The 21401-nt window shown below is 40.2% G+C and overlaps 1 protein-coding gene across 12 annotated transcripts in view; it reads right to left on the bottom strand.

Annotated features, from left to right (window-relative positions):
* Positions 1–1293: 1293 nt before the first annotated feature.
* pde4d (phosphodiesterase 4D, cAMP-specific) overlaps positions 1294–21401 on the bottom strand; it is a 178344-nt gene continuing 158236 nt past the window's right edge. For 7 of the 12 annotated variants that reach the window (XM_044195852.1, XM_044195850.1, XM_044195857.1 and 4 more), the window contains 10 exons: positions 18155–18267; positions 9993–10086; positions 9453–9628; positions 9184–9282; positions 8890–9075; positions 8599–8698; positions 6148–6302; positions 5847–5969; positions 5203–5385; positions 1294–5111 (listed from right to left, as the gene is read on the bottom strand). In XM_044195852.1, the coding sequence (XP_044051787.1) occupies positions 4620–5111; positions 5203–5385; positions 5847–5969; positions 6148–6302; positions 8599–8698; positions 8890–9075; positions 9184–9282; positions 9453–9628; positions 9993–10086; positions 18155–18267 (1721 nt within the window). In that variant the 3' untranslated portion in view covers positions 1294–4619. Of the gene's footprint in view, positions 5112–5202; positions 5386–5846; positions 5970–6147; positions 6303–8598; positions 8699–8889; positions 9076–9183; positions 9283–9452; positions 9629–9992; positions 10087–12032; positions 13422–18154; positions 18268–21401 lie in introns of those variants that run through there. The other 5 variants (XM_044195854.1, XM_044195853.1, XM_044195856.1 and 2 more) reach the window with 2 other exon arrangements.

Genomic DNA, 21401 nt, shown 5'->3' on the forward strand with positions numbered 1-21401 from the left:
AGTCTTTTACTTCCAAAGACTACCCAACCGTACATGTAAAATAGTTACAATTAACCCACATCAACAGCTACATTAAAATGCTACTTACATGCTTATGCGTCAGTAATAATAATCTAATATTCAATAATATAACACCAGTGGTGAAATGTAACTAAATCAAGTTACTCAAGTATTGTACTTAAGTACAGTTTTGAGGTTCTTGTACCTTACTTGGGTGTTTCAATTTTAGGCTGCTTTTTACTTCTAGTCCCCTAAAATTCAGAAACGAATATTGTACTTTTTACTCCACTACCTTTATCCGAAGATTTTCATTTTACAAACAAAATGTGATCATTTTATAAAATATGATGCATTGTTGTAGATAAAACTACTTAACAGTTGCAACAGTCATAAACTATGTTAACTGTAGCTGAAAATACTTAAACAGTAATACATCAATAATATAATCCAATAATATATAATAATATAACACTGAGAGGGGCCTTTCTGTTGCATTTTGATACTTTAAGCACATTTAGCGGCTAATACTTCTGTAATTTTCCTTAAGTAACATTGCAGGACCTTTACTTATGACAAGGTATTTTTACATTGTGGCATGGCTACTTTGTGTACGTAGCTTTTTTTAACACTGTACATACAAATGTAATGTAAATGTGCGTTCTGTTGTGAAACCAACAACATGTCAAAGAAGGATTTATTGAATTTGAATACCAGTTGACTTTAAAACTGGTACTATTAGAGTATCATATACAACATATTGCTTTATGTCTTTATTGCACCTTGTAGGAAATCCACTGCTGGTGACAATAAAAATAAATAAATACTAGTATACACGTACAACAGCTTTACAGATACGAAGATTATATGACAATAAATGCAGATCCGGACCTTTTCTTCCTTTTCAGGGCTGCAGTGATAACTGCAACTAAAGGAAAGATATTATCAGCCAAAAATAAGTAATGTAACTGTTTATAGATTTTACAAGTATAAACAAAGAATAAAAAATTGGGCATTTCTTCTAAAAAGTATATGAATCCCTGTAAAATGCTGCATAAAGACTGAGTACAGCTACAGCAGAAAAACTAAAGACCACAACCACTGGCTGAGGTGTGAGATTCGTCTCACACCCAAAGCAGTCTGCGGGGAACTGGTGAAATATCAAATATAGAAAGTGCATTCAGGATTTTTGAAAATGTCCTCTCATCTCTTTTATCAGTGAAGCAAACGTACGGTGCATCCATCCCACACTTGACTGTATATGACCCTCTGAAACAATGACAAGAAACCAGTGAGTAGGCAGAATCAACCCATGCTTTTATTTAATTCATTGCATATAAAAACTTTTTTTTCATTCTTTTTATTTGTTTTTTTACATAAAGTTGTATGATCTACAGTGCTATCCAATAGACTGCAATTAACAAGGAATCCATTAAAATAACATTTTAATTGTCTTGTGAAACTTCCAGACAAGTTGGCATTCTAAAGACATAACCCAAAAAATAATTGTCCTGAAGACCTTTTTTTAAGTTACAGTTTGTGTTTTTCTTTCATACCATAAAAATAGAACACATAATGAGAAAAGAACCCACTGTTTCCATTGGTCCAGGGCTGTTTATAATCTACAGTATGTGTGTCAAAATAAGAGTCCCTGTTTCGGGACAATGATGCACTCACCCAAACCCCTATCCCCCCACCCCCCATTCACTACAGAAATATACTAAACCCTTCTTCTGTCCAGGCAGAAAAATGTCAGTGGTTTTGGATATTGCAAGTAATGTGAGTGGAGTGTGGGCCGAGCATAGATAAGCAACACACTGTCAGTGTTCAAGCCATAATTAATGCAGCAGTGGCTGAACATGCAGATGTGTCTCAAAGCCTATATGCTTCGTAGGCCGTGGACGAGCAGCAACTACACACTGCTGTTGCACCCCATTCAGTGTTTGTAGCTGTGATACAACCACGTGGATGTAGACGCCACTGCAACTCTGCACAGACACAGCAAAGTTACTCCTGTATCGTTTACATCCGACAGGGTGTCACATTTTTGAGTGTAGCGGCAGGGTGTAAGGAAGGTGCGAGTTGTTCAGACCAGGTCTACAGCAAATTCGACTCTTGGACATCCGGCTATAGGCCACACATCACTCAAGTAGTAAATCTATGACTTGTGGTTGACCTGAATCTCTGCAAGCTTCTGCACTGACAACATATTACCCAGGACCACGTTTTCGATCGAGCAATTTGTGTTTGGCTGTGATAGTAAAAAGGCAACATTTTCAAATTCACAACTGGAGATCAGGCCAACCCAAGCCAAAAGATTCACTAATGCAGCAAAAGAGAACTAGAAAATAAAATAGGAAAAAAAAAAGGCTAACGTAAATGACATGCGTTGAATTTAAGGCACAGCCCATGGGCCAAGGAACAGTTTCTTTTTAAAAAACAATTTGGCTTTCCCCCTCTCTTCACTGAGCTAGTTCTCAGATAAGCAACATGTCGATGGATCATTTTTACACTGAAGCTCATGTGTAATAAACATTCTCTCAACAAGAGGTACGTAATACAGCCACACCATCACCAAAAGGGATGATAAGAATCAACCATTTACGACAAACGGCATTATGATAGTAATAACATTAATAATTATATATTATATACAGCACAATAAATATATGTTTGTAAACAGCGATAAAACCAGAACATTTTATTACAGGTAAGGGCATTGGGTGAGGAAAAAAAGAAGAGAAAGAAATAGAGAGGAAAAAAAATCTTGGCACAAAATGAAAGATTAAATAAATAGTTTTGAAATGACACACAATTAAAAAGCAGTGTGCAGTATTTCAAGTGTGTGATTTTTTTGTTTGTTTTTTTTACATTTGTTGATTTTCTATATTTTATGTACACAGAAAGAAAAAAACCTATATTTGGGTATTGTAACTGGCAAGCCTGTACTGTGGTCTATGCTACAGTGAAATATTTACTGTACCACCTTTATATTGCAAAAACAATTCAACAAATAGAAAAATATACCAATAAATAATAGCATCAGGTGTAAAGTGAAAAATGAGGAAGAGACTCTTGGCTGAGGTGTAAGACAGCACTGTTCAAGTCTAAGTATTCATGAGTGAGTGTTTTGGCGAGTTCAAACATATTAAAAAGTGGTGATATATGAATATATCAGTGCATTAGAGTATCTATGTAGAAGATAGTATTATCTGATGACTACGCAAGATGAGCTGAGCTGATTGTCTTGTCGAAAACAAAGACAGCAACTGGGTTTGATGTGACGGCAAAATTAAGCATTATTTTGATGAAAAATTCATATAGCTTAACAGAAAATGTTGGTGATGTGTACGTCAAACAAAATGGGCAAGAAAAATAAAAGAATGGACAATAAAAGCTTTCATAACATTGGTATAAAATCACCCCAGTAGTTTTTTAACACCATTACTATTCCTGTATACTCGGAGCACTAATCAAGCTTCTAAAAAAGGTGCTTTTTGTATCAACTACAAAGCATTGCATTGTCTTAGGATGTGTTCAAAAGAACTGCAGGCAACAATAATAAAATTCAAAGGCTTCATCCACACCACAAACAATTTCAATGAGAGTCAGATTCCTGCTTCCTTTCTCATTGAAAACTATCTCCAAAAAAATGGCTATTATGAATAAATTCCAAATTTCAACTCACAGGACTAACCAAATATAAGTATAGTGGCTTGGAAATAGTAGTATAAATGCTATTGGAGCAAGTGCAAACACTTCAGAACACTCCTAATGCAATCCAGCTCTGAAGATACCCCTTCAAAACACTGAATATCTGTGACACATTTCTCCCCATTGGTTTCCAAAAGTTCTCTAATCATCTTTACTAACAAAAGAAAGCCTAGGATTGTAAAAGTAAATTCTAGAAAATAGAGTCTTACATACAGTACAATACAAAAATTAAAGAGGTCTAGGACAGCATCATGGCTGTTTAGATTTGAGCTTTGTATCAGTCAGGTTTTCAAGGAAGACTTCCACATCAGAAATGTGTCTCAAAAAGCTCCCCAGTGTGCTGCAGCTTTCATCTCTGCGGCATCCCATCAGGTTTTCAGCGGAACGGCAGCATAAAATGCCTCCTAATTCGCAGTGGGGAGGAAATGACCTAACCGAGAGGGAGATTCTCCTTGAACACACCGATAACCGTCTCTGTAGAGTATGGGCACTTGATAAAACACAGAAACACTGCTAAACTTTCAGGCAAGGCTGAGACGAAGTGGAGGGAAGGAAAATGTGATATTATGTATCATGTGAACAGCACTGAGCAGATTGTGAACTGCTCGTCCATGTCCTGAACTTAGGCTTGTAAAGGGGAGATGTAATAGTGAAATAAACACACACCACTTCAGTAAAAAACAGGAATGGAAAGGAGTTTTCCTGAGTGCAAAAAAACTTGAAGAAGTACCGGTGGGCGTGTCTGAACAAAGCTGATAGGAGGACTGGCCAAGGTGGAGAGCAGCGCACGCTTTGGAACCATAAACATAGATGTATAAAAAACACAGACAGACTTCACAAAACCCAAAAAATATTCTATAAATAATCATCTGTCATTACTAAGAAGAACAGTTGCTGTCCATAAACTGCTATGTGTGTGGGGTTTTCTCTTTCTTCTCCTCCTTCTCTGCTACCTCTTCCTCCGCGACACATGGTTGTGAGCAGGGTGTCTCACCCTCTTCCGCTACCTCCTCCTCTTCATCCTCCCCCACCTGTTCGTCCAAAGGAATCTCTGTTGATTCAGAGTCCTGCGTACAGAGTGTTTTAGAGTCAGTACAGCTGTTTTCCTCATCTTCCTCTTCCTCCTCCTCGTCCTCCTCCTCCGGCTGGCTGCCGCTGTCTTTTTCAGTGTCCGACTCCCCGTCCTCCTCCAGGGTGAGCTCAAATTGGAACTTGTCCCCTCCTGGGGGTCGAGTGCCGTCTTCAGACTCGTCCAAGGCAGGAGAGGGGCTTTGGGGGATGGTGCTTTGGTACCACTCCCTATTGTCTTCCAACGTGTCCAGGATGTCCTGGGCGTCCGGGTGGACCAGGTCAGCCCATGTCTCCCACAAAGGGTGAACGATATAGTCTATGAAACCAACCTACAGGATGCACGGAGGGAAATTAGGTTATTCAGTGTGTGTCTATGCACAATATGCAAGTGCATATACAGTACATTTGTTTGTGTATTACCTGAGTCTTTTCTACAGAGGCGTTGTGTTTGTCACACATGGGGCTGATCTCCATGCCCCTCTCCCTCTCTCGGTCACCCTGGCTGAAGAACTCCTCCATGATGCGGTCCGTCCACTGCCGGTAAAGCTGGAGAGGCTTAGTGGGGTTGCTCAGGTCTGCACAGTGCACCATGTTCTGGAGAACCTGAATATAACAACAAAATCTAAAACACGGCGGCCATGCTAACCACATGTTCCATGATGTAGGGTAATCTGAAGCATAAGGGCTCGGTCACAGCATCATTTACAGTGAAATTTTAGGCTGAAGTCATCTCATTTTAATGAAATAGTTGTAATTAGTGGATTTGCTTGCAGAGGTGAAATACATTTGTGATGTGGTTTCAGCATTTCACCAATTGCAAACCAACAATAGCGCCACCATGCTTTTAGCACCACAAATTTCATAGGAGCACCACAATGAATTTCGCTTTGCCACTTTCTAGAGTAACCAAGCACTAATGCTGTATTTTTCTACACATGTGAAAAGCTTTCAGAAGCCTAAGTGTTGCAGGATCTTGAATAGGACCAAAGTATTCTTTGAATATACAAAAAAAAAAAAACCAACACAGTGATATGGATAATACTGGTCGGCAGCTTTCTTCTGACCTGTATCCTGTCAGAGTAGTTGTCCAGGAGCAAGACACCAGAGCTGGTCACCTTCTTGGTTTCCACCATAGTTTTCAGATCAGCCAGTAGATTCATGTGCTTGGACATGTCTGTCGCTAGCACCTGGGAATACCCAGAACAAACCGTTAGTATTCAGTACAGAAAGCAGTGATTGAATGAATGTATAATATAATGCACATAATTCATTCGACTTGATATTTTTCTCCGTTACCTTCCCCACTGAACAAGCTAGTTCAGTTGGTATAAACTTTATAGCAGAGATGTAAATCTTTTTACTTACAATGTCAATGACCATCTTCCGCAGTGATTGTCTTTGTTTTTTGGTCAAGTTTTGGAAGATATCACAGTTCTCCTCTTGTAGAAGCTTGAAACCAACTGCTAGATGGTGGTTCTCCAACACCGATGAGTCATTGTACATCAACGCTAGCTCTGAATCTGCATGAAGGACATGATTGATAATCTTAGTTTGTGGAATTGTGGTTTTTCAGGTTTTAAAACATTACATGGGGTTCAAAAGTATATCATGACCAATACTAAGAAAACCAAACTTGAAATGAAAAAAACATGACATTAACAGAATTTATGCATCAAGAAATTTGGAATTATTTTGCCCTGGTTATTTTGTAAGGCAATACATATCCAATAAGGTACATCTTTTCAATAGAATGAGGTGCTAATTAGACATACAAATTTCACTGCTAAAAGGCCTGTCCAAATTTTATATGTGCTTCGGCTACACGTGCATCATCCATCCCTTGCTCCGTGAGTAGCAGAAGAAAGCACCATCATGTTTTCCGCTGAGAGGTTTTCCCACTCTGGGTCATTTGAAGGTCCTCTATCTGTATTTAGATTTTCCATTAAGATGCATTAGTCTTGGCCACAGTGGAGCAGAGCAGCAGAAGGGAGAAAGGGGATCCTGCTCTGTGGCTGACAGAAGATTATTTTGGTGGCTCCTAACTAGGATGACTCACACCGCCTTTACTGCAGGGATTCCCCATTTGGGCTTATGGGAAGAACAATACATTTTGTGTGTTAAGTGTGTGAGACTGTGCAGTGTCTTTTCTGTTCTGATAAGGTATTACTAATACTCTGTGCAACACTAACATTTGTAATGGTCTCCAGAATGGCTGTTTAAAGTGATACCCAGTGGATATAAACTTTATTTGTTTGTGTTTTCCTCTAAATTGCCAAATCAAGGGTGATATCTGTGGCACCACCAGCCACGAGTGAATGAGTCAGGTAAAGTAGAGAGATAGCAGAGGTTAATTCTCTTGCTTGAGGACACTTCAGTTACCAACACAACACTGTGAACCCTGTTAGGCTTCATTCAGACCAAATCAGACATTGCGGCGATTAGCCGCAGGGTTGTGCGGCAGTGTGTGGGGGTGTGGGCGTGTTTATTTGTGCTTTAGAATGTAACCACTTTGAAACAATGAGAAAATAACGTTGTATTTCTCTGATTCACTGGCTTTCTCGCTGCCGGTGCTGCCTCTGCTCATTCACTCTCTAGGTTACTCGACCACCTCTCTCTCTCTCTCTCTCTCTCGCCAGATTCAGATGTCGAAGCTGGCTACATGAAATAAACCAAGTGAGGACACAACTGGGAGAGTATCATAATAGTTTGGTCCAGGGACTCCTAAACGCCTAAATGAACTACCCCCATTTAAAATGAATGGGAGGACTGGTATTTTCGCCCTAGCGCTTTATTTGGTCTGAATGAAGCCTTAGTCTGGTCGAAGACTCAGTTCACCACTACCCTTGGTCGTATCTAGTCATGCAGATAGTTTTGTTTCTATTTTTCCAGATTTTGAGATATCTGTCTTTGTGATTTCTGCCTTTACTTTACAATGAAGGTGAATGGTTTGTGGTGCTTACAGCAATAAAAAAAAAACAACAAAAAAAAAAACAACCACATTTTAAAAATATCAACAACAGGTCTCTGGAAAATCCACAGACCTCACTGTCAATTTTTTTTTTTAGTTTATAGAAAAAAACTGTTCACAGTGTGGTCTGAGGCTTATCCAGAGTACAAAATTTAGTCTGATTAACAAGCTAATTCTAGTTGGGTGGAGGCAGAAATGGTAATGATGGATACCTTATAACCAAAACTATTTGCAGGTGTTTGCATGGATAGATATCACTAGAGGTAAATGAGAAAATATGTTTTATTTATTTATTTACTTCATTCTATTTAATTTTTGTATTTTGGGTGGCCCAACTACCATCCCACTTTATTACCCCAACATTAGTTTATACCATTTTATACCATTTCATTTATACCACATAAGATGTCTAACAAAAGTTTCCCTATGCAGCATGGCCTGCATAAAAAACATAGACATAGATGTATGTTTTTGTTTTTGTTTTCTTAGAACATGTTAGCCTGAATGATTACTACTGAGGACAATATTGATCTCCTCTTTGAACTCCTCTGCCTTGGAATCACATGTCAAAGCCATCACACGTGACTAAAAAGTCACATGCTGGTGAAGATGTGCACGATTGCATGTACATAATGTCTTTATTTGAGAAAAACAGGAGTGTTGGCAGGTATGGTTATAGTCTGCAATATGCTAGTGTGTGTATGTGCTAGTGAGGCAGAGGCCACAGTGTGCATGTTCCCACCTGGTTATCAGACTGTGAGTGTTAGTGTTAGTGTTTGCAAATACGCACTAATGACACTGCTGAGCCACTGACGTAGCTGCTAAGACAGTGCCGTATTTAGACTCACTGGTGTTGATGAGGAACTGGTTGGAGACTCCAGGATGGTCCACGTCGTGAATTGCACTGGCAAAGATGGCAGCTAGAATCTCGAGGTCTGTGAACACAGCCTGGAAGAAAAGAACCAAGCGCAGAGGGGAGAAGGGAGGGCATTGATGAGAGAATCAAACCGTTGGACAAAAATATCCTTGCAAGTAAGAGCAATTGATTGGACAAACAGGAGTTTGATTGAAGCTGACTGTGGAAGCGTGGGCTGTGTATGTGCATATGTCTGCGCATGAGTGTTAGTGCATTCATTTACTTTGTGTGTGTGTGCACACACCTCGAGGGCGGGGGTCGATAGCAGCACGTGAGTTGACTGGGTGACGTCAGCAGCATGAATGTTGTTATGGTAGGCCACATCGCCATGGTAATGGTCTTCTAAGGTCATCAGGTATGTTATAAAGGTGTCAAGTGGAATTTTAAAAGTTTTTAACAAGTCTCTCTCCTACGAAACCAGAAAACACAATAGGGAGTTTATGGTCAAAACTATTTCAGGATTCAACAGGCATTTATTTTGTAGTGAAAGAGAAAAAGAAGAAGTGACCGTCGTTACCTGGAATATCGTGTACATCATGACTGTCAGTGGCCGATTCCCAGAGAACTCTGAGATTTTAAAAACGTTAAGGCCCCATTTATTCACATGCTCCAGCTCCTGAAAAAGGAATTAGAGACACAATTAGAAACAAAACATACTTTTTTTACCGGAGCCCCTTCCCTAAAGTACAATTCAGGTAATGTGCACTGCATTCATGTAAATGTGTAATTTATTTTAGTTGCTGCGCAGTCTGTGTGTACACCGTTTGTCAAGACACACAAGCACACCTTAGCGAGTTCATCCTCTGTCTCGGTCTTGACTCCAAAGCGAGGGATATTAGAGTTTGTGAGGCTGGAGGAGTGTTGCAGCTTTTTCACCCCGCTGATCTGAGACATGGGCTTGTTCTTCTTCTCCTTCTCCTTCTGCGTCTGAGGGGATGGCATCTCCACTTCATGTTGTTTGTCTGGAAAGATGCAGTGAAATACAATTGGAAGGTGAATATGAGGATGATTTTGTTTTTTTGAAGTTGTAGTGATTCAACCAGAAAAAAGTTTTCTTCCTGTAAATAGTGGCTGAATTTGATATGATGGTACTACTGTATCTCATTGTAAATAAAAACCCTTTTACCTTGTTTAGGAGATTAATAGTTCTGGCAGTTTAAACAAGAATAATGATGCATACTGCATATGTTTGGCCATGTACAAAATAGGACACAACAGACTCACTCTGAAGCTTGGCACCATAGTAATTCTTAACTTTTAAGGCAGGATGGAGATTTTTTTTTTTATTCCAAAACAGTGAATCTATCTTCCTCTGTCATCACTTACCCAGAAAGGTGCTGGAGATGAACTCAGACACCTGGTTTCCAGAGCGGCTCATCTCTGATAGGTGAGTCAGCTCCCTGTTTAACATCCTCTTGAACTGAAAGACGGACACACACACACACACACACAGATGAGGGGTTTCACAATGTGTAATACAGGGCAGAAAATCACAATTTCTTTTTTTACACCTGGTACTCAGAGGTACCATACATCTTACCCTAGTAATGCACTGAAACGGCAAACGCATTTCAAGAGCTGAACAAACTATGCTCATTCGACTATGAATGTTCTCTAAATATGTTTGAGACAAAAAAATGTGAGGCACCTACAGTATGAGGCCACTAATACAAAACCTTTTATTTTATTAAAAATGTATTTTCATGATGTGAGTGAAGAAATCAAATGATTGTATCAACAGGGACCCTCCTGCTGGCTGCAGCCTTTTTACTAACAGATTCTTGAAATTTCCAGTCACATCACAGGAGCTGTAACCAGACACACACACACACACACACACACACACACACACACACACACACACACACACACAGTGGGTCAGAGGGCTACTGGCAGGGATGTACGTAATCAACCCATTTTCCCAGTTTCTTTCTATCAATTTCAGTTTCTGTCTGCCACACTGCCTGCTCCTCTCTGCCTCTCCATCACCCCATTCTATCTTCTCTCTCCTGTGACTAATTGGAGTGGCAGACCCAAATTTAGCTCTGGCTTTTGATTTGAAGACCAAACTAACTGATGTGGAGAAGAATACTTGAAATCCAGGATTTTCCAAAGTGGTTGCAAAACAGTGGTTACAAAACATATTGCAAAACAAAAACCTCTCAAACAAAAGCAGCTGCATTGTCTGAATCATTCTGGCTTCAGTCTAAATGCATGTTGTTATAGTTTGAGGGGTTTTCATATCCTGTTTTATTTTGTAGTATTCTCCTTACCTTGTGTGACTTGTGGTTTTACTTCCTGTCTTTGTTTGCTTTCCCTCCAGTTTTGATTGTTGGCCCTTCCTTGATTTTTTGCACCTGTGTCTCGTTGTCTCACCTCCCCTAGGGTATTTAGTCCGGGTCTCTTTCTTTGTTTAGTGTCGGATTGTTGTTGTTCCTGTCTTGTGAGTGTTCATGTCATTTGGGTGTGTTGCTGTTGGTGCACATTTCATTGGACCTTGTTCCCGGGCATTCTTACCGCGAGTAAGATTCTGTTTGGATTCTTCGTCTCCCTACGGCCGTGTCTGGATTCTGAACTTTGCCAGCTCCCTATTGGATTTGTTTAGCCTAATTGGACTATCTTCCTTGTTTCCACCACTGCGAGCCGGTAACCCATATTTTTGTACCTGGAGCTGTATCTGCCTATTTGGCTGTTACCAGTTTGTTGCCTGTCTGCCTACCGGTCTGTCCGCCTGTACCTGTCACCCCAATAAACACTGTAGCCATCCGGCTACTTCACCCTCATACCGCTTCCTGGTCCACATACCACACCAGATACGACACAGATACATGTATGTATATTGATTAACTATATACATCAATATTGATCACTTAAAATAGACCATTAGAACACTGCGGAGTGCTTACTGCACAATTGTGTATTGACATCTTATTAAATAACACCCACGGGCATTCATTGAGTGGCTTTTAGAATGGAGGCAAAGAACAATCTGTAATGTGATTTGGCAGGTAATAAGCCAGTAGAGTAGAAAAGTGACAAATGTCCGGTAGAGCTGTATTTACTTGAGATATAATTATTAAAACAAATGAAATGATGGTGAGATAAAGTCACTGCAACTTAAATAAACATCACTCATTACATCAAAAAATATGGAGCAACCCAACTACCCAGAGGATTGTTGACCTAAAAAAAAAGTCTTCACAGAGCTCTAAGAATTACTGTTTTATTCCATCTAAGAGAGCATTTGTGGCAGTAAGAAACCTGAAATGACCGACAAGTACTCTGGGAATGAATTTAAACAATTAAATGTACAAAAAAAAATCTGAATAATTAATTAAAAAACACTAATCCAAGACCACATCTTACCTTTATATAACCCCAAGACACAGAAAGCAGATAATTTGCTTCAGGCATTTTGACAAATCAGCAAAATAGATCCAGAAACAGAAAGGTACAGGTTTGTAGCCCACAATACAGTTCGGATGTTGAAAGCACTAGACAGTCCGCAGCTCTGGCCAGTAAAAAACCTCAACCTGAAGAGGTTCAATGTAAATCAGCTCTACAGAGTCCATTAATGAAGCATCATGTTCCTGTCCTGCGAATATCCACAGAAACGAGCCCATGTCTCAGGAAGGAAAAGAAGACTCAGAGAGGAGCGGTGGGAACGTAGCTCCCCAAAGATCCCATGAGAGCATATCGTGACCACACACACTGTGATACACACCGACATGTGCACGCACTCACACATACAGTTGGATGCAGGGACACACTGCTGAGGTTGTGAATAATTGATGATGGTACGGATGCTTGGTAGATGCCAAAGCACCAGGACAGCAAAAATGTTTCTGTCAACAGCTCCCAAACAGGGCTGACTGCCTGCCTGCTTCTGTGTATATGACACAAGCTCCCATGTGAAGAACACAGGCTGCTTCTCTCGCTGTGTCACACAACAGCAGCAAATCAGGGCCCAGATATGGAAGAAGTGTGAGCTCATCATCACCTCTGATTGGCTTGGATTGGAACAGAGTTGAGGTCACCTGCTGTGTGATTGGCTGGGACCAAAGTCAGTGGAAAATCTACCCCATCCCTTTCCTTCCATTCCTGCAGTGCAGCAGGATGGGATTTTGTGTGTGCGTGTGTGAGTACATACGGTGCATCTTCCTTTGTGTGTATGCAAGACATATTTCCATTACATGCAACAGTGTCTATGTGTTGACTGACCTAACCTGTACAGTATGATGTACAAGTACAGGTTACCTCATCCAACATGATACAATATAGAGGTCAGCTTTCACGCCAGTATTCATGGGAGGTGAGTCACAGTAACATCACTGATGAGATGATGTATATACACGAAAAACCAATTAATCTCGCAAAAAGAACGAGCGTCACAGTTATATGAAGTGGGCTCAGTAGGACAAAAACTGAAAGCGTGGGCTGCTGTGTTTGTCACTGAGCTCAAGAGGTTGTTGCTTTAGTTGGAAACAATGATCAAACCTTATTGAAAGAAGAGTTTTAATGGAATTTTCCCATCAAGTAACAGTACAAATGGTCCCCTTAGAAAATAAATTGAAAACAAAATGCAAGTGTGTAAATATGGATATGTCATGAACATATTTCATGTCTCTGGTAGCCATTTCTATTGCCACTAATTCAATTCAGTCTCAGAGATCTTTTTTTCATGAGAACAAAAAACATTTAAAGTCAAACCTTACGTACAACCATCTAAACTGACATGAAACCATGACTACAAAATATCAATATAAAATCATTGCACGGGTCATAAAAAAACACATCAATAGGTTTATGATTTAGAAAATATTTTTAAATCATTACAGAAAACATAATAATCTTGAATCAACTTCTACAGTCTATGAATTCTGAGAAGAGGACATGCATGCGTCGTGTGTCTGTGATGATCCAGTGGCTACATGAACTGAAAAGGGACCAAACCTGTGTTTGCTTACTTTACACCCCACTACAGCCAGCCTGGCACTGTGAGTAATTTACAGCTATGCTGGAGCAGATGAGACAACTGGCTAACTGAGATCCAGCAGCTTTGATTGACTCCGAGCCAAGCAGGCCAGCACAGGCCCACAATACACACTAACACACACGTGCACACACAGATTACTCCCTGCAGACGCATATACACAAATATAATGCCCCTCCTATCCACACAAACTCCCACTCTCCGTCAGACAAATATAGTACACACACATACTGATAGCTTAGGCAAGAGGTGTGAACACAAACTAGAGGGTAAAAATTGAAAAGTGTCACACCAAGCTTAGCTGTGGCTTGTGTGTAACTTGTTCTTGAGTGACCAAAAATATCCATTCCCTGCTGTATATAGCCCATGACACCTCCAGATCTCTGTTGCATTTGTTTCTTTTCTCACATTCCACATTGGCAGACGCCCCCTCTCTACAGAATACAGAGAGAGCAGGAACACTAATTGCTGCTACTGTTTTCAATGAATGTACCACTGACTGTGAGAAGTAAGTCTGCTGTCCATTTATGATCTAAACAAAATGTGGAGAAGGAAATCTATACAGTATGTATGTAGAAAGGTACCATTATAAACAGCTAAATGGTAATGGTAAAGGGTAAGACTCCAGTGTGATATATAAACAAAAGAACTAAAAATAACAGAAAAACAGAGAGATGCAAAGATAAATAGATCAAACTGACAATAGAGATGGGCAAAGAGCCATTCTAATCAGTATAATCGGGTACTGACATACAGCCTAACGAGAAACATTCTCAGATCAGAAAATCCAATAGACTAAACTAATTCCAACAGATTATGGAGGCCTACTGCAGGTAATGCAATCATTAGCATTTCATCAAAGTAGTAAGACAGTAAAACTAACAGAGATTGGTTTGTGGCTCAAAAGAATGAAGTGCACCTTCATCCAGGACGAAGTGAAACATTATGGAATGGATGCTGAGATGCCACACCCCATTCAGAGAAAGTAAAAGCCATTATGAAAGCCCCTTGTCCAAAAGATGTAACAGAGCTCAAGTCATACAGTATTTCGGAGTGCTCAACTACTACTGCATTGAGCTGCTAAAACACAATGCAATGAAAAACATCAAAAGCAGGCATTTCAGAAATCAAAAGCACTGTTGCAGTCACCTGAGGTGCTAGTCCATTACTCATCCTGTCATGTGATGCCTCACTGTATGGCAACAGAACAGTACCGTCACATAAAGAGTGGAGAGTGGTTTGTTTCCAATCACTTGCTGATAGCCGCAGCTTAAAAAGGTTTGATTGGTGTTTTTGGAAATAAGAAACTCCACAAAAATTTCTATGTGGGTCCATCCATTATCTATACTTATCATGAGCTGCTCATATCTCTTTTCAACCTAAAGAAGCAGATTACCCAAATGGGATCTCCACAAGTGTGGGCTGTGTGTGTATGATTACAGCATTGTGTATAGCCAGAAAAACAACTTGCAAAGGCAGATGTATTGAGCAGGCTTGTGTATCTGAAAAGGTCAAAGAAAAGGAAATGAACAAGTATTGATGGTGGATGTCCTGGATGACTCAGCAGTGGATACAACACACATGGACTGCAAAATATATGGTGTCGTCTCAAGCTCTTGAGTGTGTCCTTAAGGGTTGGCCAAATGAAACAGAATCCAAATTTGATCATCATCAGTGAATGTTAGAAATTGTTGTGAGACATGGCTCTGTGTTGTGGGGATCCTTAGCACTTGTACCTCTAGGGGTGAAACAGAATATTTAAATTGTTGCAACAGATATACTCCAGAATCTCTAGCATTAAGGTTTTAGCCAGGTTGTACACAGTTTGTATGGTGGGCAGAGGAGAGGATCCAGGCATGTGTTGGGTGCAGAAAACACTGCAAGTGTCCACCTAGACACTACCTTCAACATTGGAGATGGCCTGAGGTCAAGGATCCATGTTGATTGAAATGTTTTTAGTTGTTACAGATGTCACTCTAAATGGCCAGACATTTAACTTACCAAGGCTGCAAAAATGTGAGAATGAGAAACTACTTCAAAATTTCAGTATTTTTCTGTAGGAAAATTGGCCTTTTTCACAAGCACTAAATGTGAGTAATTTATAAAAATCAATGATATTCGCTGTGTGGGGCATGCACCCTTTGACCCCCCCTTCAAATACACTTGCAGATAGAACAGTGCAAACCTTTAAGGAGGGGTTAAGTAAAATGAAAAGTGACACTTGACAGGGAAAATGATCCACTTTCTTGGTCAGCTATCGAATAACTCTTTGTGCAACAAGAACAGTCCTGATTAAATGATGGTATCAAAAAGACTAGGATCTACATTCAACCCAGAGCCAAGGTTCAACAGAGGCTGCTAATAATCTGGATCATGACAACCAAAACAGGTTTTGCTCCAGGAGATCTTATCTTCACTAGAAACTACTCTTTCGGCCCCAAAGTGGGTCCAAGCAGTCATCAAGCATATCTTCCTTGTCCTACAATGTTTCCTCGAGAAATAATCCGAACATGAAGACCACCAAACTTTCTGAGGCAGAGCCAGAGGAAGACCAGATGCTGATTCCAGAAACACCTACACCCACACAAAGGGTGGAAATGTAACCACAGGATCATCCTAAACTGGAACCACCAGATAAACAAACTAAAGAGAGATGCGTTCATCTCAAAGATTATGTTAGAATTAACTTTTTTAGTTTTGAACTACTATTAAACTCTACATAGTGTATTACATAGAAATGTGGTACAGTGAAGTGTAAATAAGCATTGTTGTGAGTATTTATTTCAACTTCTGTGTGAATGCTGCGACAACAATAATAGTGAACATGTCATCTCCCTGGTGTAAGATCCTTTAGGGCAAACAGGTATGTTACCTTGTTTGACCAACTGTTATAGCAGCCCCAGAGCTTAATAAAGTAACTTTGAGAATGCTGATTTTCAGAGGTGACATGCACTATATTCTCAGGTTATGTCAATTTGATTGGGGTCAGTACTGGGGGATGTCAGAAGCAACAAGAACTGTACCGTTTCATCAAAGCAAACGGAAAACAACCGCAGCTATACAATGTCTGCTAAAGGACACCACTAAAGCACTAGTACGGGTGGTGATTTTCACAGGAATGTCACTGCACATCTCATTGAGGTGAGGAAATGAGGTGTAGATTTTGCTGTAATTTAATTCAATTTACGTCAAAGGAATTCCATTTTATGGTTTCTTTTAATCTCAGACTTTCCTTCATTGATGAGTTAAGGCTTATGTTAAGTGTTGATAAATTAAAGTCTGCAGGATACAGACATAAAGTAATGGCTATGTATGGGAGATGTAGTGACTGTATTACCTATGACTTGTGTGCATGTTGCTGGAGTGAGATAGCAGGCTGGTTGGGCCTGTGGCTGTTGCCATGACAACCAGAGATAGCTGTGCTGGTGAGCAATGGTGAGGCAGTGCATGTTACAGGTTTTTAAAAAAAGAAATCTTTTCCCTTTTAAATGAGGTAGATGTCCCGGTCAAGCGTGTACATTGTGTGTAATTGTCTGTCCGTCCTCCCTGCCTTTCCTCTTGATCCATCCCCCTCGTGTGACATCACAGCGTGTGACATCACCAGAGCCCAGAGCTGATCAGCATTCAAAGCGGCACAGCAGTCTCCCTCCACACACACATATATACACACACTGGAGGTGACCGAGCTCACAACACAACTCGTCTACCTGCATGACGATGCTATCACTAACAAACATAGACTATACAACATAAAACAATCCAATGTGTGCTTTGATGGCTGATGGCTGAAAAAGGCATTAAAGCGCATGATATATACAGCTCATATGACAACCAACTAATGATTGTAGAAGTAGTGAGCTTCTCAGGCTCAAATTGTAACTACTATGGGTTATAAACACTTAACAAATGAACAGGGAGAGAGGTTTGATGGCAAAGGAGCAGGTCACACATAGACGAGGTAATGTTTATCTAATATTATACTACATATGTTAAAATCAATCAAATCAACAACCTATAATGTATTGTATCTATCTGCTCCTGGTAAATTTTATTAAATTGTTGAATTTACCCACACCCGAAAGGATTTCTTTGTAATTTTATATTTCTTCATTGATGTATATAGGTAGGTGTGGATTGATTAAATGCTAAAATGGTGTATTCATGGCATGACCTCCCTAGTCTGAAGTTAACCTGTGAATACAGAGCTGTTTGTAGCCAATTCTAGTGTCAGATGTTCAGACATCCACAAATAAATTCTGTAAGGTAATTCTGTAACCGGTAACAAACACTATATAGCAGCTTCTGAACATGTTTCAATAAATAACACAGGAAGTGCATTCATACAATTGGCCATTTGCCTAAAGTCTAAAAAAAAAAAAAAAAAACTATATCAATACTTCCAACAGATTCTACCATGTTGGCCTCCTGAATTAAACTACTCTAAGATGGAAGCTTTGTCTTGACAAGTTGGTGTAAACTTTTTTGTCATTCTTACCTTGTTGGAGGCCATCTCGCTGACCGAGTGTCTTGTCTGCAGCGTCTCCAGCTGGTCCAGACACCAGTCCAGCTCCTCCAGGGTCTCAGTGGCCAGTTTCTGGTAGGCCTCCTCTGCAGGGGCAAGACAGGAGGGCAAGGGGTCAGTAAGGGCCCGCTTCAGAGGGCTAGTGGACGGTCCAGGCCCGGGGTCTCCCACCCCACATACAGCTAAGCTGGGATACCCCGAGAAGACACATGGGTGACTCTTCATACTGGACAGGTGAGCCAGCTGTGCGGGCCTGGGAGTAGGGCCTTGTTGTCCTGTATCCTAACCCACCGATAAGCAGTCACAGGTCAGCGGTAGCAAAGCTCACTGCTTCCCTTGGAGAAAAGAAACCTCCAGTGCAGTCCTACAGTTCAAATCCTGGATTCTTCGTTTCAAGAGTAAGTCAGATACAATCCCAGGGAGTACAGTTGCAGGTGATGAATGGCAAACAGCAACCCTGAGTCAGTTCTGGGTGTCCAAATGAATGTCAACAGTAACAAAATCACAACAGAGAGTACAGAGGTAACCCACAGAGCAAAATGAGTAACAGCACAAAACAGAAATCTCACAAAAACAGACTTACTCACTATCTCCCATTCACAGCACACACATCACTGTCAGCGATCTAGGTGTATAAGGTTCATGATATCATTCATAAGAAAGATATAATTCCAGTCATGTAGCAGGATGAACAGCAGTCTGCTTAGCAGGCCCATGTCTGCCATAGGAGGGATGGAGGGAAGACAGGGATGGTGGAAAAGATCCAGTGAGACTCAGAACCAGTCAGGATCCATGTCAGTACTGTCAAGCACGGAACAAACATGGGATCGTTCACAGAATCCTGACATGGTTAACAAAGACATCTCTCTCTCACACACACACACACACACACACACACAGACGCAAACAGACACACACATGCATACACATGCACACTCACACCAGACGAAATGCTAACCATAACACATCATGATTTTGTCTCCTTAGCCTCTCTGCCAATGAAAACATCCATGGTATCCGGGAAGCAAAGTGTGTAATCCAGTGCTGTGTGTGTGCTGGATAGTGTTTCCTATTGATGCTGTGTGTATAGGGGGTGGGCTGCTGTTGCTTCGGCGTCCCTGGTAGCCAAACGTGCTGCTTTCCCCAAGCTGAACCTAAAGCCTGAGAGGACTGCACTGTGGATGGGGAAGGGAGAGTGACAAAGCATGGACTGGAGTAATAGAGGAGTGGAGCCAGAGCTGGGAGCTCCTTATATTGTGTGTGCATGCATGCTAGTATGTGTTCAGCATACAAATACACCAAAACAGAGAGGTAAACAAATAGGTGGCTGACGATATGGTAAAGATGGTAGAGCGTTAGTGTCAGAAGCCCAACATCAAACTATCCTTCAGTTTCTTTTAATATGAAATTGAAGACATGCCCCTTTCAAAGTCAGCCCATGTTAACAGAAAATGTCACCTTGTCAGAAGCCAATTAATATTGATGCCTTGACTAATTTGGGAAAGCACGGGCTTTTAATGCTATGTGATCTGTGATCTGGGAGGGGGGTTACTTTAGTTGTAAATCGATTATACAGACAGAGAAGTGGGAGATTAAAATATACAAGGACCAAATTTAATCACACGATGCCATATCATCTTCACATTTCAGTTAGCATTTGGACTGTATTAAAGCCTTTTGAAAAATACTGTGCTGTCTTTATTTATGCTTAAATGATAAAAATTTTGCTTTTTCACTTATCTTTCATTCTGGGACAATTTATTTTAAAAGTAAATTATGCAAAGTTTACAGCTCTGGGTTACATGTGTAGTTTTTTAGCTAGTGAATATTTCAAAGGGCTATCACAATTTGGAGTGATGAATTATAATATTATATCATATACTATGCACACTATTTTCATTTCCATGCAGGGCTATTTAGTGTATAAGCATGACCAATGACCATCTCTAAACCTCTTTTGCAACCTCATATTCTCAATAATACCCCCTCCAGCTTCATTGTCTTGACAAATCTCTCCCTCCCTCCATCCATTAGTCCCCTTCCTCTCCCACATTCTTCGTTGCCTCCGCTCATCTCTGAACATCCTTCCTCCTCTCTCTTTTTTCTCCTTTCTGTCTCTCCTGTCTCTCTCTCTCCCTCTCTCTCTCTCCCTGGTGTGGTGTCAGTGGCTGGGGTGCTACTCTTTCTGACAGCAACTGCACTGACGTCAATGACATTCTTCTCATGCTTAGTGCGACATCAGACACCGGCGCTCGGCGAGGCCACTCTGCTGCACAGACGCAGGGCTGAAGCCAAACTATGTACCGGAACAGCTCGATAGTGAAGTCGGACTGTGAGAGGAGGAGGAGGACGAGGAAGGAGAAAAAAATGCATAGACAAGGAGACAAGAAAAGAGCAGAGGCTGAACTACTAAGAAATAATACTGATATATAAATTATCTAAACAATTGATATGTTGTAATTTTATCATGCATCAGCCCACACGCTTGGATGTTCGGCAGCTTTAGTTACAATTTAAGATAGTATCATGTGCCAATCACTTATACTTTTACAAAATAAACCTGTAAGATACTATCTATGGATTCCAATAGAATGCATTTTAATACATGTAATTTACCAATATAATGCTTATTCTTCAAATTTTTCTATTTAATGATGTTTAGTTTCAAGCTGATTCATTCCTCATCCTTGTGTGGTTTTATACAAAGGTTTTTTGTCCCTCCACATGGAGTTTCAAAATAAACTGTTGATGTCATTAAACCAATGGATAAAATGAGAAAGGACAATATTGGTAAAATATACATCTTTAGTACCTCCACTCTGCCCCATATAGATAGAGAAAGAACTGTCTATCTCTTTAAATCCTCTTCAATAATTTTTAAGAGGCCTGGGCCATTTAAATATAATATCTTATTTACTTGGAAGGACCTGATATTATCCATAAGTGCCTTAAGCCCTGTTGTTTCCATATAAAGTACAAGATGCAATATCAAGGAGAGAGGGAAAGGTACAGTAAGTAGTCTCACTCATATTATAATTAACTTTATATCCAGAATACAAACCAAAAGTTTGAAAAACCCTCATAGCACCTTGGATTGAGTATATGGGATGTTAAATGTTAAAAGAATATTGTCTGCAAACATGAATTGAAACTTTAGAGCATGATTTGTTACCCTGTTTGCTCTGCTAGTCTCATGCTGAATGATTATGAATCAATGTCA

Source organism: Siniperca chuatsi, linkage group LG5 (assembly GCF_020085105.1).
Source record: "Siniperca chuatsi isolate FFG_IHB_CAS linkage group LG5, ASM2008510v1, whole genome shotgun sequence".
In the NCBI taxonomy this organism is placed as follows: Eukaryota; Metazoa; Chordata; class Actinopteri; order Centrarchiformes; family Sinipercidae; genus Siniperca; species Siniperca chuatsi.